Genomic DNA, 18167 nt, shown 5'->3' on the forward strand with positions numbered 1-18167 from the left:
AGCAATTACACAAACTAGGCACAGCTGTTCTGATGAAAGGCCATCGACCTGAAACGTTAAGTCTGTTTCTCTCTCCATGGATGCTGCCTGACCTGCTGAGTATTTCCGGCATTTTCTGTTTTAATTTCATATTGCCAGCATCCGCAGTATTTTGATTTTGTACACAAACTGAGGGTGTATTCCCTAGAATTTAGACGGTTAAGGAGTGATTTGATCAAAGGTTTCAAGGTGTTAAGGGGAACAGGTAGGGTAGATAGAGAGAAACCATTTCCATTGGTTGGGGAGTCTGGGACTAGAGCGCATAGTATAAAAATTAGAGCCAGACCAATCAGGAGTAAAATTAGGAAATACTTCTACACACAAACAGCAGTAGAAGTTGAGAACTCTCTTCTGCAAACGACAGTTGATGCTAGTTTTTAAATTAACAATTGATCTGAGATTGATAGATTTTTGCTTGACAAAGCTATTAAGGGATACAGGGAAAAGGCATATATATGGATTTAGGTCACAGATTAGACAGTAGCTATAGCATGGTTGGTGGAAGGCTACTGACTTTCACGGGTGCGGGGGACTGCAGATGGCCTTGCAGGACACCCTCGAACAGTTCTGGGCCTTGAAGGCCTGGCTGCAGAATGCACCGCCTCAGCATGGGCAAAAGTCCGGTTCGCTGGCTGACGGGCAACAGCAAGGGCACTGACTGAGGAAAACACAACTCGTGTTATTGTATTACTAGTGATGTCATGCTGTATATCTTCAACACATATGTTATCATCTTTATTATCTTTTCATTTACATGCATTGTCTTCAGTAAGCTACTGGTTTGGTGGAATTGAAGTTCAGTCTCAGACCTCTAAATACTTGCAGGGCTACGGGGTTCGAGCCGGGAAGTGGGACTGACTGCATAGCTCCGTGCAGAGCCGACATAGACTCAATGGGCCAAACGGCCTCCTTCTGTGTTGTAAATGACTATGATCTCACTGAATGGTGGAACAGGCTCAAGGGGGTAAATGGACTACTCCTGCTCATATGTTCCTAGCCATCCCGATACCAATTGTTTAAAGGAATATTTTGCAATTATTAGAAGTTAAAATTAGTTGGATGTTAAAATTAGTTCAACATTAAATTGCAAGGAAATAAATGACAATTCCCTTTTGTAAAATTGACGTTGGTCACCAGCATAAAAAAAAATCTGGGGCTGGGAATTAGCCAAGGTGCTAGTGAGAATGAATGGAAATGGCATGACGTAGGATGTAAATTGCAAAAGGCTCATCAATGGGTACTATTCAATAGGTGCAGAGATACACAACATAAGATAGGTCCACAATACAAGATATGACAGCTGAGTTTTTTTAATTATAAATTGCGTGGCACAACAACTGTAGTAAGCATCCCAAGGTGTTTACAACAGGAGGCAACTGAGTACAACTGTATTGATGTCTGGTTATGTTGACAGTAATGATTGCTGGAAAATGGGAAACCTGTAGACACTGCAATAGTATTGTCCATGAGACTAGTGCATAGCTTTGCTGCTAATATTGTACATTTAGAGCAAGAGGCAGCTGTCTATGGGTAATTAAATTGAGATGATCAGATGACCAATCAATAAGAAATAAAATTCTGTTTGCTGTTTAAAGATATTCAAACATTTGACTTTTATGATCAAAGACAGCATAATGTAGACGGGTAAGTAATGAAAATGATAGTAACAGAATGTGAATATACATAGCACAAAATAACTGGCAGGTTACCAAGTATAAAATTATTCACGATATAGAATACAGAAATTATTAGCTGTGCCACACAGCGCTTTCTTACGAGAGTGATAGGAAAGGGTAAAATTGAAATAAAGTTAGAAAAGGCTGCAAAAATTTTCCTTTATGCTACGTCATCCAAAACATACTGTTAAAGCTTTCATAGAATGAGTTCATGTTAGCACTCCCTTGATGTCATTAAAAATGAGTTTCACAAAAAATGGTTTAAAAAAATGTTTGGCAGTGGATATTCTGACTATAAGTCAGGTAGCCTGAAGGGCTGAAACGACTGGGATAATTTCCCTAAAGTAATCTGCTTTGCAACTGCAACAAGCTCCAAGGAATCTAACAGTCAAAAAAGTGATTATGAAATTTGTCATAGCATTTATGGAAAAGCTGCAGCACAAAACACACCATTCACAGGTAACAATTCTTACTTGATAAAAAGTGTATCTTTTCTGAATATTTCATGTAATACACAAGCTGCTGTGAATACAGCAGGAGCAATCTAATGTGACTTTTGATCTGGAAGAGGATTTGTTCACCTGTGGAAAAGACTTGGTGGCTGAAGAGGCTGATACAGCTCGTCAATTTGAGAAGCCCAACTAAAATTAAGCTGCTCCCCATCTGCACGTTAAATCAACAGTGTATTGAAATTAAATGTCAAAGCCACAGAACTGCCAGCTGACAAAGTCGTTGTTTTGCAATCAAACTGCTGGCTTCACAAATTGTAAACTTTAACTGAAAATGTTGACTGCCAGAGATGGATTTTGATAGATCGTCCCAAGACTTTTCTTCCTCATAGAACAGCAATGCAGAAAGAATGAGTCTGTATCTGAAAATATCCACTGGCCTGTCCACTGCTATGGCCTCTTCATTTTGCAACTTTTTTTTTAAATATTAATTTTCACATACAAGAAGCAAAACTGAATATAACTTACATATGGCTGAGATTCCAAGCTATCCGTATTCACCACAACCGGGGGTGGATTAGCCTTTAAAGAAAGATGAAGAAGGCACAGTTAAAACATGTTAGAAATGCAAATAATAACCTACTATTTAAATTTATAAAACCTGAACTTTACTACTGGATCTACTTTGGACCTAAAAAGGATAGAATAGGGAAATTGTTTAAACAGTGCATCACTATATACAAACTTCATGTGAATCGCTAGCTTTTCCTGTTTAAAACTAGAATGAGGTTCTAAATTCTATTCAAAATGAAGGTAACACCTAGGTGTACTACTGCACCATGCCTGGTTAGGTGATGGGTTTACAAGAACATACAGCACAGAATCATGACTTTAGGACCATGCGAGCAAGTAGTTCTAATCTCATTTATCCTTTCTGTTCCCATATCCCTTCCACCTCTACTCCTTCATCCAACTATCCAATCTAACCTGGAATGTTGACAGTTTCTGCTTCAACCACTAACCTTAGTAGTGAATTCGACAGCCTGATGTCTGTGTGTGAAGAATTTACTCCGATCCTCTTATCTGTCATACATTTAATCCATGATCTATGGACCCTCATTCTTGAGCCCTCAAAAACTGGCAACAATCTGCTTCTATCGACCCTGTCCCATCATTTAATTATTTTAAAAAGGATCGTACTGCCCCATAATCTGCATTGGTCTAACAAAAAAAAACCCCTAACTTTTCAAGTCGCTTTGTTTTTGTATTTCCTCATACCAGGAAGAATCCTTGAGAATCTGCAATGCACCCACTCAAGTCTCAATATCCTTCCTACAGTGTGCAGCCCCATGCTATGCAGTGCTAAAGTTAAGGTTCTTTTTTTATAGATTTATTATCTCAGCTTTTATATTATGTACTTCGAGATAAAGTCTAAAATATTGTGTTAAAAAATAGCTTTATCAACCCAAGATGCTGCATTGAATACCATGAACATGTAACCCCAAGTCCTCCACTCTGACAGTATGAGCATAATTGTTACTTGGTCTTGACAAAAATGCATTACTTCAGTTACTGACACTGAATTTTATCTGCCACTGTTTAGACCATTCACCTATTTTAATATTCTTTTGCAGTTTCCTTTGGTCTTCTAAAAAAAATTACCTCATCTTTTGCCATCATCTGCAAATTTTGACACCACTCCCAGTAGATCTAAATCCAAATCACTGATATTCTGTGAACAAAGTGGTCCCAAAAATGAACACTCAGGGACATCAGTATCCACTTCTACCCACTCTGCTAAAATGCCTTTTACTCTGACTGTTTTGCCCCTTCTAACCCATTTTTTTTCAATCCAGTTTGCCATCCTCCCCCTAATTCCTTACCCCTTAATCTTCTCCAGTAATCCCCCAAGTGGTATCTCGTCGAAAGCTTTCCTTATACTCATGTACACTACATCCACTGCATACCCCCATCTATGTCTGTTACCTCCTCAAAGAATTCAAAGAGGTTTGTCAAGGACAACCATCCCTTTTGGCTTCTGTGCTGGCTCCTATTTTCTCTTAAACTACACCCTTCAAGACACTTGAAAAAAAAAATTGCCTACTGCTCACATTAACTGGATTCGGGCAAAGTCCATCATGGGGAGCATTGAGTGGATGTGAAGTGCTTTCTCAGAGGGATGGATATAGGAATGAGAAGAGAGCAAGTAACTTTAAACAGCTATTTGGAATTGTGCAAAGATCACAAAAGGCATAGGCTAGGGAACAAATAAGCTGCCTACTCCCTCAATTTAAGAAAGTTGTGCGACATGCAAGAGATGGGTGGTGGACTCAGTGAAAACACAAAAACTCCTTGGAGTGACACATCCTTGTTGAAAAATTCAATATAAATAATTCACCCGTAGAGCCTTTTGAAGATATAAAGAATGTATTTTCATTTATCTGTTCTTTCAGTTTGAGAAATGGGAATTTTTGTGCATTAATAATTCAGTTAAATCATCTTTGTTCCACCAATCTGGGTCAAATATAATTAATATTTATAACCAATGCATTTACTCATTAGAATACTGCAAAAGTTACTGCAGTAAAGGTCCTCTTCCAAGTATCTGAAAAAAATGGACAAAACTGTTTGATCTGTTTCAGATCTGCAGAGAGTTCGTTTGAAGGTGGTATTTTTAGAAATCAAATTCTGCAACAAGTTTTAAAATAATTAACTAACCAGATAAACATATAAATAACTAAATAAATAACTCAGCAGAAACTGCGCCAATCCAACTATTGAAGTAAAACCTTCAGTTGTTGAGAGTTTTGTTAAGTTAGCTTTTGAGTTCCATAATGTAGTCAGAAACTGATGTTGCTTGCACTGACAAAAAAGCATTTAAAATGGAAAGTGTCAACCAAGTTTGATATCATAACATTGGGGCGGCACAGTGGCGCAGTGGTTAGCACTGCAGCCTCACAGCTCCAGTGACCCGGGTTCAATTCTGGGTACTGCCTGTGTGGAGTTAGCAAGTTCTCCCTGTGTCTGCGTGGGTTTCCTCCCACAAGCCAAAGGACTTGCAGGTTGGTAGGTAAATTGGCCATTATAAATTGCCCCTAGTATAGGTAGGTGGTAGGGAAATATAGGGACAGGTGGGGATGTGGTAGGAATATGGGATTAGTGTAGGATTAGTATAAATGGGTGGTTGATGGTCGGCACAGACTCGGTGGGCCGAAGGGCCTGTTTCAGTGCTGTATCTCTAAACATAACCACCTGCATGAAAAATTACATTCTTATCAATAAAAGTGGGTGAAGTGGTTATCCATTTCAATCTTTTTGGCATGGGTAGTCTTTTTTTGCTCAAGAAAATTAGGATGTTAAAGATTTAAAGTTTCAAACTTAAATGCAAAGAAAACAAAAGCAATCTGCCCTCTTAAATGGTGCTCTGAACTTATTTTAGGTTGCAAAGTGCCACCAATATCTGTGATTTGAATGCCTGATTCTCATTTGAATCATGGATGTCCAAGCTTGTGTCAAAGGCCACATTGGTCTGTTTCATTCAATTCCAGAAGTCTAGCTTAAATCTTGGTTCCTAACAATTTGCATATATATCAAGTTTTTGGTACTAATGGATCTTTCCGTCCTGGTTTAGATTCTATCCACCACTGAGGCAACAGGGCGAAAAACAACCTTCTCCAAACTTCCAGGCCCATGAAATTCAAACAAGACAAACCAGCAAATTCAAAACCCAAGTGCAATTAGACTGCACTGCCTGAGCTTCAAAAAGATAGACTGCCAGGACAGGGGAGTTGCTTCTAATTCTAGGGCTGCAGAGTTAAGTTACCTCTAACTTAAATAATTTATCTTAAGTAGAACTTAGAAATAAGAAAGGGGTGATCACTTTGATGGGATTATACTATAGGCCCCCCAGTAGTCAGAGGGAATTGGAGGAGCATATATGTAGGGAAATCACAGATAGGTGTAGGAATTATAGGGTTGTAATAGTAGGTGATTTTAACTTCCCTAATATTGACTGGGACTGCCTTAGTGCTAAGGGATCAGATGGGGAAGAATTTAAGTGTGTCCAGGCTAGTCTTCTGAAGCAGTATGTGAATGGCCCTACTAGAGAAGGAGCTACACTCGACCTCCTCTTGGAAAATGAGGCTGGGCAGGTGGTTGATGTGTCAGTGGGGGAGCACTTTGGGACTAGTGAACATAACTCTATCAGCTTCAAGATAGTTATGGAAAAGGCTAATTTCAATGGCATCAGACAGGAACTCTCAAAAGTTGAACGGGAGAGGCTGCTTACAGGTAAAGGGACGTCTGGCAAGTGGGTGGCTTTTAAAAGTGAGATAGGAAGAGTTCAGGGCCGGTATGTTCCTGTTAGATGGAAGGGCAAGGCTGGCAAGTTTAGGGAACCTTGGTTGACGAGGGATATTGAGGGTCTGTCAGGACAAAGAAGGAGGCATATGTCAGGTATAGGCAGCTGGGATCAAGCGAGTCCCTCGACGTGTACAGGGGATGTAGGAATACACAAAGAAATTAGGAGGGCGAAAAGGGGCCATGAGAATTCCCTGGCAGATAAGATAAAGGAGAATCCTAAAAGATTCTGTAAGTATATTAAGAGTAAAAGGGTAGCTAGGGAGAGAATAGGTCCCCTTAAGGATCAGTGTGGTAATCTATATGTGGAGCCACGGGAAATGGGCGAGGTCTTAAATGAATACTTCTCTTCTGTATTTACCGTGGAGGTGGTCATGGAAGCTAGTGAGTTCAAGGGAGGGAACAGCGATATCCTGGAGCATATCAACATTACAAAGGAGGAGGTGTTGGAGGTTTTGAAGCGCATTAAGGTGGATAAATCCCCAGGGCCTGACCAGGTGTATCCTAGGATGCTACAGGAAGCAAGGGAGGAGATTGCTGGGGCCCTGGCAGAGATTTTTGCATCATCGTTAGCCAAGGGTGAGGTACCGGAAGACTGAAGGATAGTGAATGTTGTGCCTTTATTTAAGAAGGGCAACAGGGATAAGCCAGGGAACTACAGGCCGGTGAGCCTTACATCAGTGGTTATTGGAAGGGATTCTGAGAGACAGGACTTATATGCATTTGGAAAGGGAAGGTCTGATTAGGGATAGTCAGCATGGCTTTGTGCGTGGGAAATCAGGTCTCACGAATTTGATTGAGTTTTTTGAGGAAGTGACCAAGAGAATTGACGAGGGCAGGGTGATGGACGTTGTCTACATGGACTTTAGCAAGGCCTTTGACAAGGTCCCGCATGGTAGGCTGGTCCAGAAGGTTCAAACACATGGGATCCAGGGTGAGCTAGCCAATTGGATACAAAATTGTCTTGGTGACATGAGGCAGAGGGTGGTAGTGGAGGGTTGTTTTTCAGATTGGAGGCCAGTGACCAGTGGTGTGGCGCAGGGATCAGTGCTGGGCCCTCTGTTGTTTGTCATATATATTAATGACTTGGATATGAATGTAGGGGGAATGATTAGTAAGTTTGCAGATGACACCAAAATTGGTGGTATAGTGGACAGTGACAAAGGTTGTCTAAGGTTACAACAGGATAGAGATAAACTGGGAAAGTGGGCAAGGGACTGGCAAATGAAATTTAATGCAGACAAGTGTGAAGTGATGCATTTTGGGAAGTTAAACCAGGGCAGGACATATACAGTGAATGACAGGGCCCTGGGGAGTGTTATTGAGCAGAGAGACCTTGGGGTGCAAGTACATAGTTCCCTGAAAGTGGCAACACAGGTAGACAGGGTGGTGAAGGAGGAGTATGGCATGCTTGCCTTCATCGGCCGAGGCACTGAGTACAAGAGTTGGGACATCATGTTACGGTTGTACATAATGTTAGTTAGGCCGCAATTGGAGTAGTGTGTGCAGTTCTGGTCGCCGCACGACAGGAAAGATGTGATTAAGCTAGAGAGCGTACAGAAAAGAGTCACAAGGGTGTTGCCTGGTTTGGAGGGCTTGAGTTATAAAGAGAGATTGGATAGGCTGGGTCTGTTTTCCCTGGAGCAAAGGAGGCTGAGAGGGGACATGATAGAGGTATATAAAATTATGAGAGGCACAGATAGGGTAGATAGCCAGAGTCTGTTTCCCATGATAGGGGTGACTAAAACTAGAGGGCATAGATTTAAGGTGAGAGGGAGGAGGTTTAAAGGGGATCAAAGGGGTAAATTTTTCACACAAAGAATAGTGGGTATCTGGAATGAGCTGCCAGAGAAGGTGGTGGAGGCAGGAACAGTAGGAACATTTAAGGGGCATCTGGACAGGTACTTGAATGAGAAAGGCATAGAGGGATATGGAATTAATGCAGGCAGGTGGGATTAGTATATAGACATTATGGCCGGCATGGATGTGGTGGGCCGAAGGGCCTGTTTCTCTGCTGCACAACTCTACATCTCTAATTATGGGAGTCTAAAGGGGAACAAACCATGGAAATATTGGGATACATCTGCATAGATCCACTTTCTAAAATTCTATTGCAGCAGCATGGGCATGTGACTTTTTTTTTAGTTGGATTCCTAACAAATTTGCTCAAGGGTTTCAAACTCTCGTTCACATCTTTGTCTTCTCTACATTTCTGTGACACTGGTTTGATTTATGCAAACATTTACACTTTCCCATTACACAGATTTAATTTATATACTGAGTTCAATTAGTTTTCAAATACCACTTCAATAGAACCAGATTTTGCTTGTTGCTGTGATCAAACTAGTTTTACTCTGAAACCTTTGCCTTCATATTTCTGAGGTGGGCAATGAGAACCAAAGAGCAAAATTCTGAGTGATAAGCACAATTTGAGAGATTAATGTTTTCAATTTAATCATTGAAACAAAAGACCAGATAACCAGCAGAAAAACACTCTAGAGCAAAACAGTGAACTGTTTAACTCCAGATTAATGCAGTTATACACTTTTTTTTTAGTTATACACTTTGTTTCACATGTCTCCTCAGTTCTACTTGCTCACCACAGGTGCCCAGTGATCTACAGAATAACATTATACAAGATTAAACAATGCACAAAATAAATGTTGAATATACAGCAACAAAATCAAAACATTCAAAAGAAAAAAGGAACAAAACCTGTTGACTGTCAGACGAGAAGACACTGGCATCAGCAGGGACTGGCATAACAGGGATCACAGGGATTACAGGAGTAGAGGGAGGAGTAGCCTCTATCTGCTAAACAATAGCAAGGGATCAAATTCCAAGACACACAACTGCATAGCAAAACATTTAAGCAAATCTAACGGAGCACAATAAGCATATATCAAAATCTTACTGTTTAATGACAAACTCAATAAGAGAAAACATCTGGCAAGATCTTACGATTTTTTTTGAGGAATAGGGATGAAAAAAATGAAATGCCAACCAAACTCCAACCGCGGAACATCAAGAGTTAAAATGGTCAGTCCCTCCTTTACAGTTCAAATATCAATGACCTCCATCCATAATAAAATCATCATAACTTCTCCCAACCAACTCCAGTCTACCCCCAAAGGTAAAATTGCATGCATATGCAAGGTTTTGCACAAATGCAGTAAAGTTTCTGAAACACAATGTGAAATATATAGTCATATCCCAAAGTGAAATTGTGGTCTAAAGCAATGAGATTTTGTGTGTCTTATTCTCTCATTGCATTCGAGGTGGATGAGTATAAAACATTCTTCATATTTGGCATTAACCTATTTAATCTAATCAGGTTTCAAATGCAATTACAATCAAACTATATTGGACTGTAGAAAACAATTTTCTCTGATGAATCTTCAATTGCAAAGATTAGATAATTAGTTAGGTTAGTGGTTAAGTTGACGTTTTTAAATATCATTGATAAATTTAACATTCCTTATAACTATCGATTACATCCGAGAGGAAAGAATTTGAAGAGGGCATCAATGTAAACTTCAAACTGATTAGATTAGAGATACAGCACTGAAACAGGCCCTTCGGCCCACCGAGTCTGTGCCGACCATCAACCACCCATTTTTATACTAATCCTACACTAATCCCATATTCCTATCAAACATCCCCACCTGTCCCTATATTTACCTACCACCTACCTATACTAGTGACAATTTATAATGGCCAATTTACCTACCAACCTGCAAGTCTTTTGGCTTGTGGGAGGAAACCGGAGCACCCGGAGAAAACCCACGCAGACACAGGGAGAACTTGCAAACTCCACACAGGCAGTACCCAGAATCGAACCCGGGTCCCTGGAACTGTGAGGCTGCGGTGCTAACCACTGCGCCGCCCCACAGTATGAACTCAAGCAAAATGCTTAATCTCAACATTAACATCCACAAAAATGTGTTATCCATGCAGTACTGGTGCTCTTACACCGGATGTGACCAGTGCTTCTATAGTACAGAGCAATGACTTCAACAGCAAGGCAACAGAAATTTTCCCATCTGGTCCTACTGTTTGCTCGGTGGTAATTTTTCAATTAACTTTAAATCCCAGGAAACGTGTCCCCATTTGTGAATCTTCCTTATGGTGTTTCTGGTCTCTCCAGTCTTCAAACTTAACACTTTGGCATGTAATACAAGTACTGTGGAATCCAGGAGGGAAAGCAAGGAGGAGAGCAAGAAAGGGTGGGAAGAAGGAGCAACAGAAAGTGGGTCTTGAAATTAGACTTTGCATCAGTTAGACATTTGATTTTAAAATGCATTAAAAAAAACTTGACTCTTTAAAAACAGGTATTCTAATCCAGGTAAGAGTTTTCAAACCAGCATACATCACTTCAACATTCCAATTTCAATTTGCTCACTGATGTTCAGTTTGGGTTCTGCCAGGGCTAGTCAGCTCCTGACCTCATTACAGCCTTGGTCCAAACATGGACAGCGTGACTGTCCTCGACATCAAGGCAGCATTTGTCAAAGTATGGCATCAAGGAGCCTGAGCAAAACTGGAGTCAATAGGAATCAGGGAGAAAACTCTCCACTGGTTGGAGTCATACCTAGCACAAAGGAAGATGGCTGTGGTTGTTAGAGGTCAATCATCTCAGTTCCAGGACATCACTGCAGGAGTTCCTCATGCAGCGTCTTAGGCCCAACCATCTTCAGCTGCTTCATCAATGACTTTCCCTCCATTATAAGGTCAGAAGAGGGGATTGTACAATGTTCAGCACCATTCGCGATTCCTCAGATACTAAAGCAGCCCATGTCCATATGCAGCAAGACCTGGATAACATCGAAGCTTGGGCTGATAAGTGGCAAGTAACATTTGCACCACACAAGTGCAAGGCAATGACCATCTCCTATAAGAGAGAATCTAATCATCTCCTCTTGACGTTCAATGGCATTACCATCCCTGAATCCCCCACTATCAACATCCTGGGGGTCACTATTAACCAGAAACTGAATTGGACCAGCACATATATGCTATGGCTACAAGAACAAGTCAGAGGCTGGGAATTCTGCAGCGAGTAACTCAGCTAACTCCCCAATGCCTGTCCACCATCTACAAAGCACAAGTCCAGAGTGTAATAGAATACTCTCCATTGCCTGGATTGGTGCAGCTCCAACAACACTCAAGAAGCTCAAAACCATCTAGGACAAAGCAGCCCACTCGACTGGCACCCCATCCACCACCTTCAACATTCACTCCCTCCACCAATGACATGCAGAGGCAGCAGTCTGCACCAGCTACAAGATGCACTGTAGCAACTCACCAAGGCTCCTTCAACAGCACCTTACAACCTACAACCTCTACCACCTAGAAGGACCAGGGCAGCAGATGCATGGCAGCACCACCACCTGAAAGTTCCCCTCCACGCCCCTATTGTTACAATTGAGACAGGAGGAGTGCACTGTTTTTCTAGTTCCACTTCTCCACAGGTCACAACCTATATTTAAATGTATACCCAGTTAGCAATATGGTCAATCATAGATTCTATTTTTATCCCGGAATAAAATACACCAACCAGGTTTCTTTAACAACAAAATTATCAGTTTATTATAAAACAAGACTTAACCAGTACCGAAGCAAAGCATTAATACACAGATTGAAATCTGAAAGTTCCCTTTTACCTTAGCCCCTCACACACAAAAATACACACCGGTTAACTGAAAAATAAAGAGATTTTCTCTTTAGAGCTCGATTACAAAAAAAGACAAATAAATCTTTGGCCAAATACTTGCTAATTCTTGAAGAAAAAAAAAAGTATGGAAAGATGTCAGTGGTCCCTTTTTGGTTTGGCGTCTCAAATACACGTAGATAGCTATCACTAGGATCTTTCTCGAGCAGTTCTTTTCAGGCAATGTTGAAGATCAGTGTGGCAGGCTCTCCAGGAGAAATGCGGCAACACGGGTTTCTGGCAGGCCTTGCAGGAGGAATGCAGCATCAATTTCTCTATTTCTTACACTTGATTCTCAGGAAGTTCTCAAAGAGATGGAAGAGGGTATTGATGGTGACTGCACTCCTGGCTGTTTTTCTCTAACTGCCTTCAAAACAGTTCACACCCCAACACACTGTCCAAAGTGAAACCAAAAACAAACTCTCAAGAGTCAAGCCTCCTGACCCCTATAAATCTTGACCTGTCACTTCTCTGTAAACATCTTTGCTAAGTCAAAAAGCCCCTGCTGGATATTTATCTGAAGACAGGTGACTTCCAGTAAGGGCTGTTTACAAACCAAGTCCAAAAGACCTTCTGATGACCCCAGTGAAAAAAAAATCCATGGAATTCTTTTAAATTTTCCCAAATAAGAGTGTCCATAATTCTAAAATATATGAGTCCTCAAAAAAAAACTGAAATATAGGAACACTATCTTACCACACATCATCCTGACTTGGAACTATATCACCGATCCTTCGTTGTCGCTGGGTCAAAATCCTGGAACTCCCTTCCTAACAGCACAGTTGGTGTACCTACCCCACAAGAACTACAGCAGTTCAAAGCGCCGGCTCACCACCACCTTCTCAAGGGCAATTAGGGATGGGCAATAAATGCTGACATAGCCTGTGAAGCCCACATCCCCTAAATGAATTAAAAAGTAATTTAGTTTGGTGCATGGTGGGTTCAACAATTAGTACTCCTAAAATATTTCAGAACATAGCAGCACTCAGATGAAGAGTTTGAATATATCGGCTACGATTATCTCAATATGTGGAGGTTGTCACCAGTGGATTGCACAAATATATTAGAATATTTATTCCCACAGGAAATACCCAATGCAATCAACTTTGAATTTCATCTTCATATGGAAGCAATGGTTATATGGCTTCAAGCAAGAATGACACATTTATGTACTGCCTTATCAAGTCTTTCAGGAGAATCCCAAAGTACTTCACATACAATGAATACTTCAAAGCTCAATAATTAATACATAGGTAAACATGACAGCCATTTTGCACTCGGCATGATATGGAGATACAACAATGAGATTATTGACTACTGTTTGAGGGAAGAATGTTGGCCAGGACAGCAAGAGAAGCCTTGCTTCTCTGAGTCGTGCAATGGTATCCACTTAAATAAACCAATTAAACAATACATAATTAAACCTGGAAAAAGCTTGAACCCACAACCTGATAAAGATGAGAGTACTAAGTGAGCCAAGCAAATATTTTAGATGTGATCTTCTATCGGTGTCAAGTTACTGTAGTTTGTTCTGTATCGGACAAAACACGTTTTACATTTATATCATATTCCAGTCCTACATAATAGGATGCTCCCTTATCTGAAAGGAACCGCCTTACACTTGAACTATAGTTTTTATCAAGCCTTACTATAATCTGATTTGATTAGGTTCATTAAATTCAAGGCTTATTTTACAGCAAAGCAGCCGCAGAACAATACAAAGCACAAATAAGCAGATGGCCAATATACCTGGAGAGAACTGTTCTTGACTTAGGATAACAGCATCAACCAAGAACCTTTCTCTCAACATGCTGCACTAATTAGGAATAACTTTATAAAAATAAGGCACTGTAAATAAAACTAAAATCTGAATGAAACAAGTATATCTGACAGAAGGTATTATACAACATTGCTGTACAAGTGTTTATAAGGATGGAATGAGCATAAAACCTAGACAGTCTAACTGCAAACTAACATTTACCTCAATCCATTTAATAGGAAGCAATTCAAGTATGAATAGCTTCAGTCAAGTTTCCAAACAAAAATTGTTGGATTTCATACCAAATAATTTCACCAAATTGACTCCTAGAATGTTGCAGAACTCAGTCATTTTATTCTAGACATCCTGACATATAGCCACCACATATACAACCAATGTAAACTTTTCATGACAAAAGTATATGAAACGCATTCCATTAGTCAGATAGCATTAACAAGGTGCACAGTAGAATAGATGTTGCCCCTCAAAGTTTAAAATAACTCCAGTCCCCTATTGAGAGTGGTTTTTCTTTTTGCAATTATGATTTGTGTTTTTGGACAGTTGTGGGGCAAGGGCCATTAAAGAATGCAACAATATACATCTTCCCAGGTTGTACACAGTGCTGGATCACTGAGAGCGGCTAAGAGAAGGGCAATGCTGTGTAAAGTCTTCTTCGCATATGGTTCCACTGACTTAAATGCATTACAGCCAATAACAAACATTGGCAGCAATATAGGATTCTTTTTAAATGATAAAAACAATCCATCAGTACAGTTCTCCAACATAATAAAAACCAACATATCTTCAACATTTTAGGCCATCTATAGCACTGCTTCCCACCCTCAATACTGGAGAGCAAAGCACATGCGATACTAGGAAATCCAATCTCAGAATATTTTATTATCTTCATGTGACAAAATTATGCCCAATCTTCAAATATAAGACACTAAATTAATCCATTCGCATGGACCAGTGTTCACAAACTACTTTACATACAACAGTTCAAAACTCAAATTATTTGTTTAAATGTGCGGAATTGCCATCGAAATGAAAGTAACAGCTTCATTAGGTAAATCAAAACAAAATGGTAAAACATCACTAACTCCACATAGTCTCTTGTGAGTAATATTGTTTCTGGCAAGGAATATGAATCCAAATATTGGGGTCCCTACAATGTCAAGGCACAGGATAAAATAACATATAAAGCGTTATTTCACTAAACAGAAATAAAGACTTCCTTCCCTCTCTCTAACCATCCACAAGACAGACAGAAAGCACATACATCCGTTTCACCTGGGCAGGGGAGGTATCCCTGCCCTCGAGAAAGGAGCAACATTAGACTGATCAGCATCAGGCAAATGAGAGATAAACAGTAACGATGAGATGGGTAAAATTAACTTTCAAGATTATTTGCAATATTGATTCTACCATAGTTTATACTCAAAACAATGGAACTGAAATCATGTCAGCAGATGGCCAATGGAAACCCATGATCAAATGCTGCTGAGCTTGGTAAATCTAAAACATCCCACTTTCACAGTCTAATCAAATCTACTATCCCAACATCCGATGTTATTTCTAACAGCCAGATACATAAACATTCAGTCTTTATGAGCCTACTATTCAACATTCAACTCTTGTTATGATGGGCTGCATTGTTGTCAAATTATCTCAACACTGCAAAGTATACAGGCATGGCTGGTCTCATTGTAGTACCATTTTCTCTTCCGGATTACATTTCTTAAAATAAAATGCTGCAAATTCTTTAATTAAAAAACTAAATCCTATTTCAAAACACAAGTCACATTTCCCCATTCACCCTCACCCAACTCTCCCCCCCCCCCCACCCCATCACCATTTTATCTTCTGGTTTAGTTCAAGAAATCAGTGGCCTATTCACTCTCTTGGGAACAAAGAGAGAGAGAAGCAAGCAGGACTTGAAAAAACTAAATGGTAGAGTCTTTGTTTGGGGAGGGGGATGTGGTGGGTGGAGGAAAAGAGAAGGGAAAATCAATAGCAAAGAATTTTATTCCTTCATTGGGGCATGACAGCTTTGTTTAATTACCAAGGAAATCAGAGCATTGCACTAAATTTTGAAAAAAAAAGTGCTCGTCTCACAGAAACATTTACATATTTAGATTCTTGACATAAAAAGCATCCCCCTGGGGCAAAATACTGCTGGGTCCTTCTGAGTTTTAGATAACAAAGTTCATTATAAAAAACATCCTAAACCCATGACCTAACTATTAACTCAGGATGCAAAGATCAACTGTTTGGAACAATGGAGACAGTGCAAGTTCAGTTCATGAGTGACCGACAACATAGGCTTTGAAAATAGACTGTTGAACGCTGGGGGAGTTGACAGTTGGATCCCAGCAGGTCCGAGGGAATGAGATTTCTAATCAATCAGATTACTGTGTTTACTTACTAGCTTTGTTGTTGCATGTTAATAAAAAATATTCCTTTGGGTAGATAATAATGTTATTTGCCAAGTAGAAAAACAGGTCTCCACATTTGCAGGATGTTACACCGCTCAGCAACATCGGAGAAGCACGGCACCAACATGTGTTACCAGTATTAGCATAATTACTTCAAAATATGATAAATTTATCAGTGGGTTCAAGCCCTTCTTTACGGAAGTCACGATCTGAGGCAGTAAAGGAGGAATTGGGGCTGCAGCCAGGGGAGGAGGGAGAGGGAAACAGAGGCGAGGAGGAAAATCAGAAGGCAGAGTCAAGCATGGGCAGCTTTTGGTACTTCCTGACAGCAGGATGAAGGACACTGGCAGCAGTATAGTGGGGGAGGCCATGCACCTGCCCTCTCAGTTGTAGGCACAGGCCAGTCAGACAAAATAAGTAGCAAGACCGCAAAAAAATTCTCCAAATAATGAAGTCTTAAAATATTAGCTTTATTGCAAACTGCACAATAAAAGGGAATGCTCCATAGTGAAGAAGTCAAGATTTCAATGTGTCTTCCAGGTATCAGACACTAGACTCTAACTGAAGCATGCACCAATAATTAGAATTGACTGACTCTATTGATCAGGGAACTTGGACATAACTGTTGTTCCACGGCCTGCAGTCTGGTCTAAATACAAAAACTGTACTGACATCACTACTGAAAGTACAGCAAAGAATTCCACAGGCACTGACCTTATCAAAAGAATGCGTCGACCATGAGCTGTCCGACCACCAGCCGCTGGTTGCTTTTACTTTGGCAGTACTTTTAGTAGGACTTTTCTTAACGCTGTCACGCAGGTTTGTAAACTTGCTTCTATGTTTAGTCGAGGACACGGGCAGAGTCACAGAGTTGTAGTACTTGTGCGCAGTCAAGTGCTGCTGCTGAGGCTCCAGATATTGCTGCCTCTGATTTACTTGCAACCTCGGGTTACTTGAAAAATTAACTAATCTCCCCAGTTCACAACCTTCTGGCACACAAGAGTATTCGTGTTTGTAACAGTAAGTCGTCATTGTGCAAATCAAGGAGAGAAAAATAAACTATTGTGTGGAAAGAAAAAATTTCTTCACGTATTGTCAGGTCAGGCAGAAATTAAATAAAAATATTGCAACGTTGGGGCATTTATCGGAGGATGGCACTGCTAGGGAAAGCAGAGAAGCAGAATCTGATTCTAGCCAGTAGCTCTCTCCAATTAATGAGCACCAATGGGCACTGCACATCACGGCCCTCTTTTTCCAGGCATGAATAATCAATGCACAGCACAGATTTGTATGTGGGTGGCAAAGGTCACCTTAAATATATATTCCCAACACATTTTAACATGCAACTATCCCAAAAGAAGCTTTCTTTTATCACCATCAACCCCCTTCCCCCAAAATAAAAAAATCTTACTGTTAAAGGTGCTGCAGCTATAGAATTGATGATTTACAAACCTGGCATTGTATTTTACACCCTTTAAAGATGAAAATGTTCTAATTATAAACAGCGCATTTCCAAGGAAGCCTTGGAATTTATTGTTTATGTTATGGTAAACTATTCAATTTTGACTTCACAAACACTGTCCAAAGGAAAGGAACAAGAGTATCAAAACAGGCTACAGTCCTTTTCAGTTGCACATATCCAAATTCTGTAGTTAATACTCTATAAACTCTTCAATTCAATCAATAATCTAAACACAATTAAATTCTCCTCTTTACTGTGTAGTGGTAATATGTCAA

At 40.2% G+C, this 18167-nt stretch overlaps 1 protein-coding gene across 11 annotated transcripts in view; it reads right to left on the reverse strand.

The window, feature by feature from the left end:
* The window catches only part of dlg1b (discs large MAGUK scaffold protein 1b), a 438658-nt gene that overhangs the window by 184885 nt on the left and 235606 nt on the right, over positions 1-18167 (reverse strand). For 6 of the 11 annotated variants that reach the window (XM_068042454.1, XM_068042452.1, XM_068042450.1 and 3 more), the window contains 2 exons: positions 9239-9337; positions 2693-2746 (listed from right to left, as the gene is read on the reverse strand). In XM_068042454.1, coding sequence (XP_067898555.1) covers positions 2693-2746; positions 9239-9337 — 153 coding nt within the window. The remainder of the gene's footprint in view (positions 1-2692; positions 2747-9238; positions 9338-18167) is intronic. The other 5 variants (XM_068042457.1, XM_068042461.1, XM_068042460.1 and 2 more) reach the window with 2 other exon arrangements.

Source organism: Heterodontus francisci, chromosome 11, assembly GCF_036365525.1.
Source record: "Heterodontus francisci isolate sHetFra1 chromosome 11, sHetFra1.hap1, whole genome shotgun sequence".
NCBI lineage: Eukaryota > Metazoa > Chordata > Chondrichthyes > Heterodontiformes > Heterodontidae > Heterodontus > Heterodontus francisci.